The sequence below is a fragment of the Mustela nigripes genome, chromosome 1, assembly GCF_022355385.1.
Source record: "Mustela nigripes isolate SB6536 chromosome 1, MUSNIG.SB6536, whole genome shotgun sequence".
Classification (NCBI taxonomy): domain Eukaryota; kingdom Metazoa; phylum Chordata; class Mammalia; order Carnivora; family Mustelidae; genus Mustela; species Mustela nigripes.
The window spans coordinates 12,087,586-12,094,292 of record NC_081557.1 but is presented as its reverse complement, the minus strand read 5'-3'; the positions used below and the strand labels follow the sequence as shown (position 1 = coordinate 12,094,292).

The 6,707-nt window shown below is 35.8% G+C and overlaps 1 protein-coding gene across 1 annotated transcript; it reads right to left on the bottom strand.

Moving 5' to 3' along the window:
• Positions 1-4,852: 4,852 nt before the first annotated feature.
• On the bottom strand, positions 4,853-5,800 carry LOC132009507 (olfactory receptor 5B12-like). Its single transcript, XM_059387612.1, has one exon. The coding sequence runs from the start codon at positions 5,795-5,797 to the stop codon at positions 4,853-4,855; it is 945 nt and encodes a 314-aa protein (XP_059243595.1). The 5' UTR covers positions 5,798-5,800.
• Between the last annotated feature and the right edge of the window lie 907 nt (positions 5,801-6,707).

Here is a 6,707-nt window from a genome sequence, read left to right as displayed (position 1 = left end):
TCCCCCCTTTTTCCAATTAAGGTATAATTTACATAGTTATATCCACACTTTGCAAGGCAATGTTCTAAGAGTTTGTACTTATGTACAAATGTAATTGGCCATATAACCACATCACATCATGACATAGAACAGCTTAGTGACCCCCCAAATTTTCCACCACACATTGTAATTGACCTTCCACCTCCTCGCAACTGCTAATTTGTTTTCAGTCCCTGTGGTTTTGGCTTTGTAAGAATGTCACCAAAAAAGAATCATACAGTAAGTTATCTCTTGAGTCATGCTTCTCTCCCTTAACATAATGCATTTGAAACTTATGGAGTTGTGTAGTTGTTTTGTAATTGGTTCTTTTTTATTTCTGAGATGCACTCTATGAATTCAGATTATTTATCCATTTTTCAGTTGAGGGAAAGGGGTTATTTCCAGTTTTTAACTAATACAAATAAGGATCCTACGAACATTCACACCCAGGATTTTGTGTGAACATGTATTTTTATTTCACTTGGGTAGATTGTTAGGAATGAGATTTCTAGGTTATGTGAATCTGCCAACCTATTTTCTAAAATAGCATATTCTTTTTGCATTCCCACCTGCAATGTAGGGAGAGTTCCAATTACTTCACATCCTTTATGGTATTTTATATTTACAGGTGGGCTTTTATTTTACATAAGTTATTCTAATAGGTTTGTAGTGTATCTCCTTGTTGTATTAATTTACATTTGACTAATGATGCTGAGCATCGTTTTATGTGCTTACTTGCCATCCCAGGCATCTTCTTTTGTGAAATGTCTGTGTAAAATCTTTTGCCTGTTTTTGATACATGCACCCCGATGCTAATAGTAGCATAATCTGCAATAGTCAAATTATGGAAAGAGCCCAAGAGTTCATCAACTGAATAAAGGAGATGTGATATATATATACATACATACATATATATTCATACATACATATATATATATAGACTAATTTCCATATAGACTACTATAATTTCCTTATAGACTATTTCCATATAGACTAATGGAATATTCCATTATGGAATCTATAATGGAATATTACTTAGCCATCAAAAAGAATGAAATCTTGACATTTGCAATGACATGGATGGGGCTACAAAGAATTATGCTAAGAGAAATAAGTAAGTCAAAGACAGACAAATACCACTGGTTTCACTCATATATGAAATTTAAAGAACAAAACAAGCAAAGGAAAGAAAAAAGAGAAAGAAGCAAACCAAAAAACAGATTCTTAACTATAGAGAACAAACTGATGGTGAACAGAGGGGAGGTAGGTAGGGGGATGGGTGAAATAGGTGATGGGGATTAAGGAACACCCTTGCTGCGATGAGCACCCATGATGTATGGAAGTGTTGACTAACTATACTGGACACCTGAAACTAATATTACATTGTACCTTAACCTATGGGATTTAAATAAAAACTGTAAAAAAATTCTGTCCATTTTTATTTTATTTCATTGTATTTGCTTTTTTATTACTGGGATTTGAGACTACTTTTTTATCCAAAATAGGAGCCCTTTACTGATAAGGACTGATGCAATTTGAAATCCTTTCTCCAAGTCTATGACTTGTCTTTTTTTTTTTTTTTTTTTTTTTTTGGACTTGTCTTGTTTTCTGGAATAAAAAACTTGAACTAATACTCGTTTCAGTCATATTTAATGTAATACATCTATCCTTTGTTCAATACCATACTACTTGACTATTGTAGCTGTATAGTGAATCTGGAAAGAAGGTAGAGTGAGTGCTCCAATTTTGTTGATCTGCTTCAAAATTGTTTTAGTTATTCTAGTTTTTTTTTTTTTTTACTTGCCATGTAAATTTTACAATGAGCTTGCCAATTTTTATAAAAATTCTTTCTGGAATTTTGACTGAAATTTAACAGACATCTTTAAATTATCTAGGCCTCCAATCTATGAACATGGTAAAATTCTCCATTTATCTAGATCTGCTTTGATTTATTTAATCCATTTTTCAGCGTATCTTGCACATAGCTTGCAAAATTTATACTTAAATAGTTCATGTTGGTTGTGCTACTGCAAGCAGTATTGTTTTAAATTCTAATTTCTAAATGTTTATTAAAATTACATAGAATTATGATAGATTTTTGTACATTGACTTTGTTTCTTTAGAACTTGATAAACTTGTTAGTTATGTACCTTCTTGCCAGATTCTCTGGGATTTTCTAAGTAGAAAGTTGTGTCTTCTCTGAATTGAGAGAATTTTATTTATTTCATTCCAACTGGTATATTTTTCATTTATTTTTCTTGCCTTAGGGTACTGATGTCTATCATGATGTTGGATAGAAGTATTAAGAGGGGACATCCTTGCCTTATTTCTAATCTTGGAGAAAAGCATTCAGTCTTCCACCATGAAGTGTGAAGCTAGCTGTAAGTTTTTCATGGATGTCTTTTACTATGTTTAGGAAATTCTCCACCATTAAGAGTTTGCTGAAATTTTAGCATAAATATATGATGAATTTTTGTCAAGGGTTTTTCTGCATCTATTGAGGTGATTATATGATTTGTAGTCCTGAGTCTATTAAATACAGAGAATTACATTGATTTTGAAGGTTGAGCTAACTTTGGGTTTAATAGGAAAAGATTTACGATATTGTAAATGTGGTCAGAGAACTAAAAGAAACTAGGTCGAAAGAATTAAAAGGGAAAAAAGAATTAAGGAAAGTATGAGAACAATGTGTCACCAAATATGGAATCGTAATAAAGAAATGAAATTGTTTTTAATAACAGAAATAGAAATTCTTGTGTTGAAAAGAAAAATAAATAAAATAGAATGTTTAATAAGTGGATCAATAGCAGATAGAAGCTGGCAGAAAAAAAAAATCAGTAAGCTTTAAGATAGTCAGTTGAGAACCTCCAGCCTGAAAAACAGAATTTTATTTTAATCATTAAAAATAAATGGTCTCAAAGAACAGGGGATACTGCAAGAGCACCAACATACACCTAATGAGAGCAGAGAAAGGGGCAGAAAGGATATTTGAAAAAACAATAGCCCAAAACTCCCCAAATCAGGGGAGAGGAATGGACATTCATATGGATTCAGAATTTTTGACATAGTGAGACTCAAAATTTTACCAGATTTGTACATTAACAAATTCATTGTATTGCATACAAGTAAGTTATTAATAACCACTGTAATTCTTGGTGCTTTAACTTTAAACATTGTTACATTTTTATTTAAGTGAATAAATATGTGCCTTGTCATCTTTTTCTTTTTCCTGTATTGTGTAATATGTTTTCTGTATTAAACTGTCATATAGGGCTCATTAATATGGAAATTTGGCTAGGAAAATAAATACCCATGTAAAGACATGTTGATGGTGTTTTTTTTTGTGTGTGTGTTTTTTTTTGCTATCAAGATTTTATTTAAATTCAAGTTAGTTAACATATAGTATAGCATTAGTTTCAGGGATAGAATTAAGTGATTCATCACTTACATGCAATACCCAGTGCTCATCGCAGGTGCCCTCCTTCATGCCCATCATCTGTTTACCCCACCCCACCCCCCACTTCCCCGCCTGTAACCCTCAGTTTGTTCCCTATGCTTAAGAGTCTCTTTTGGCTTACATTTTTTTTTAAGATTTTATTTATTTGTCAGAGATAGAGAGTGCACGTGCACGAGCAGGGGGAGCAGCAGGCAGAAGGGGAGAGAGAAGCAGGCTCCCTGCCGAGCAAGGAGCCCAATGTGGGACTTGATCTGAGGACTCTGGGATCATGACCTGAGCTGAAGGCAGCCGCTTAACCGACTGAGCCACCCAGATGTCCCTTAGCTTGCATTTTTACTGAAAAGAAGAACGGATAAAAATCAATTATAAATCTACATTCAAAGAATTTTGCAAGTATTTTCATAAAGCTTACATTTTTAAATATAAAGCATTGCTTTTCATATGCAAAAAGATAATGTAAAAACAATTATTAAAAACCAGACATATGAGGTCCCTGGCTGGCTCAGTCGGTTGCTCAGGTCATGATCCCAGGGTCCTGGAATCAAGCCCAACATTAGTCTTTCTGCTCACTAGAGAGCCTGCTTCTCCCTCTCCCTGTGCTGCACACCACCCCCCACCATTTGTGCTCCTTCTTTTCCTCTCCCCGTAAATAAATAAAAATCTAAAAAAAGAAACCTAGACATATATAGGTTTTTTTCCATTAAGTCAACTATTTGTATGATAAGATTGTGCTCTCAGACACCAAATAATTGTTTTAAATTCTACTGTAACAACAGACCTTCTCATGTATGTCTTAACTACTTTTTTCTTCTATGATGTGTATGTGGATTTCATGAGTTTCTCATGAATTATTTATGTGTGCCTGTGCTACATACCTGTGAGTATACATGTTCATGTGGGAGTGCAGATGAATGTGTTTATTAAGAAGAATTTTTAAGATAAGAACATATTTATGGGTGATTCTTAACCTATTATTCTTAGGTATCATATTTTTAAAGATGTAAACTTTGTAAAAAACATATGTAAATTGTGTAAACTTAATCAATATCTGGGACTATTACTATAAGAAATTAGAAACATTGGGTGCCTGGGTGGCTAAGTGGGTTAAAGCCTCTGCCTTCAGCTTGGGTATGATCCCAAGGTCCTGGATTCAAGCCCCATATCGGACTTTCTGCTCAGTGGGGAGCCTGCTTCCCCCTTCTCTCTCTCCCTCTCTCTGCCTGCCTCTCTGCCTACTTGTGATCTCTGCCTGTCAAATAAATAAATAAATAAATAAATCTGAAAGAAAGAAAGAAAATGTACCTTGGCCAGTCAGGTAAATATTTTCTCTAGATAGATCTGAGATGGATGAAAGTGCCTTATTGTAGCTCTTTGTAGTTAAAATATGAATCCTATAGAAGACTTTGCCTTCTCCACAGCCTTTTTAAAGGCACTCTTGACCTCTTTGTTCCTCAGGCTATAGACCACTGGGTTTAGCATGGGGATAACCATGGTATAGAACATGGATGCCACTTTGTCCGTGTCCATGGAATGGCTGGAGCTAGGCTGTAAGTACATGAAGGTGCCTGTCCCATAGAAGATGAACACTGTAGTGAGGTGGGAGGCACAGGTGGAAAAGGCCTTCTGGCGTCCTTCAGATGAGTGCATCCTCAGAATAGTGATAAATATAAACAGGTAGGAGATCAAGATGACCAAGACAGAAAAGAGGACATTGAAGCCCACCACCAAAAAAATAACCATCTCACTGATGTAGTTGTCTGAACATGAGAGAGCCAGGAGAGGAGGAGCATCACAGAAGAAGTGATCAACCACATCAGCTCTACAGAAGGAGAGCCTGAAAATATTCCCGGTGTGGATGGAGGCATTCAGGAAGCCACAGACGTAGCAGCCCATGACCAGACGAGCACACACCCCTGTTGTCATGGTGATGGTGTAATAGAGGGGTTTGCACACTGCTGCATAGCGGTCATAGGCCATTGAGGCCAAGAGGAAACTTTCTGCAGTGATAAAGGCTACAAGAAAAAAGAACTGGGTGACACAAGCATTGTACGAGATGACCTTGTCTCCTATAAGTAATCCAGCCATGACCTTGGGAGTGACAGCTGTAGAGTAACCAAAGTCCACCAGAGACAGGTTACTGAGGAAAAAGTACATGGGAGTGTGGAGATGGGAGTCCAAGAGAATCAGTGCCATCATGCCCAGGTTCCCAGCCAGAGTGGTGAGGTAGATGAGGGAGAAGATTAAGAAGAGAGGAATCTGCAGTTTCGGGTCATTGGTTAAGCCCACAAGAATGAACTCAGTCACCTCTGTACTGTTCTCCATGAGAGTCAGTTGGGAATTATGTGACTGCCCTGTAGCAGTGAGAAAATCGGATCAGAATTATAAACTGCTGAAATCAGTTAGCATGTCCACTCTGTGCCTTATTTTGGTATTGCAAGAACTTGTTTCCAGGACACTCTAGGAACTAAAGCATGATTGTGACAACAAAATGCAATCTTAAATTATTATAGAATATGCCAGAAAAAGGATTTGGAGATAATGCATCCCAATCTCTTAACTTCATAGAAGACTGAATTAAGGCAAAAGAAAGAAAAGAAAGGACTTATGTAATGTCACCAAGTTGTTGCTAACTGGAACAGCTCAGACTCCCAAGTCAAAACTTGCAACAAACCATAAATTACTCTTTGTATCAAACTAGAATAGCTTAGGAAAATTAATGTCAAAATGAGTTAATTTTGCTTCAACTGACCTTTTTTTTTTCTTTGTCTTAGCCATTGTGTCAAGAATAATGTATATGTTAGTAAAAGATAGTTAAATAAAGCATGTCTATAGCCTAAGATGATATCGTTGAGCAAACACATGAAATAAGTAGGGGAGCAAGCCTGTATTTGGGAAAAGAGAATTTCAGGTAGAGGCAACGACAAATACATGATCCTGGGGTTTGAACATGCTGAGATTATTCTAGGAACAACAACAAAACCAATAAAGCTACAGTGGGAAGGAAAGTTTTTGTGAGAGACATAGAGCAGGGGGATCCATACACTACATTAAATTATGAAGCTTCTATTTTGAGTGATATTGGAAAACATTACAGGAGCTGGACCAGAAAGGGATATAATCTGACTTATTTTTTTTAAAAAAAAAAAGGTCATTCTTGTAGATCTGTTGGTAATTGAATTTAACAGAATAAGGATAGAAGGTGCTGGAAAAATTAGGCCATTGTAATATTCTA

What these genes read in the sequence shown, in the direction of transcription:
- LOC132009507 (XM_059387612.1), bottom strand. Translation starts at nt 5,797, where the DNA reads ATGGAGAACAGTACAGAGGTGACTGAGTTCATTCTTGTGGGCTTAACC.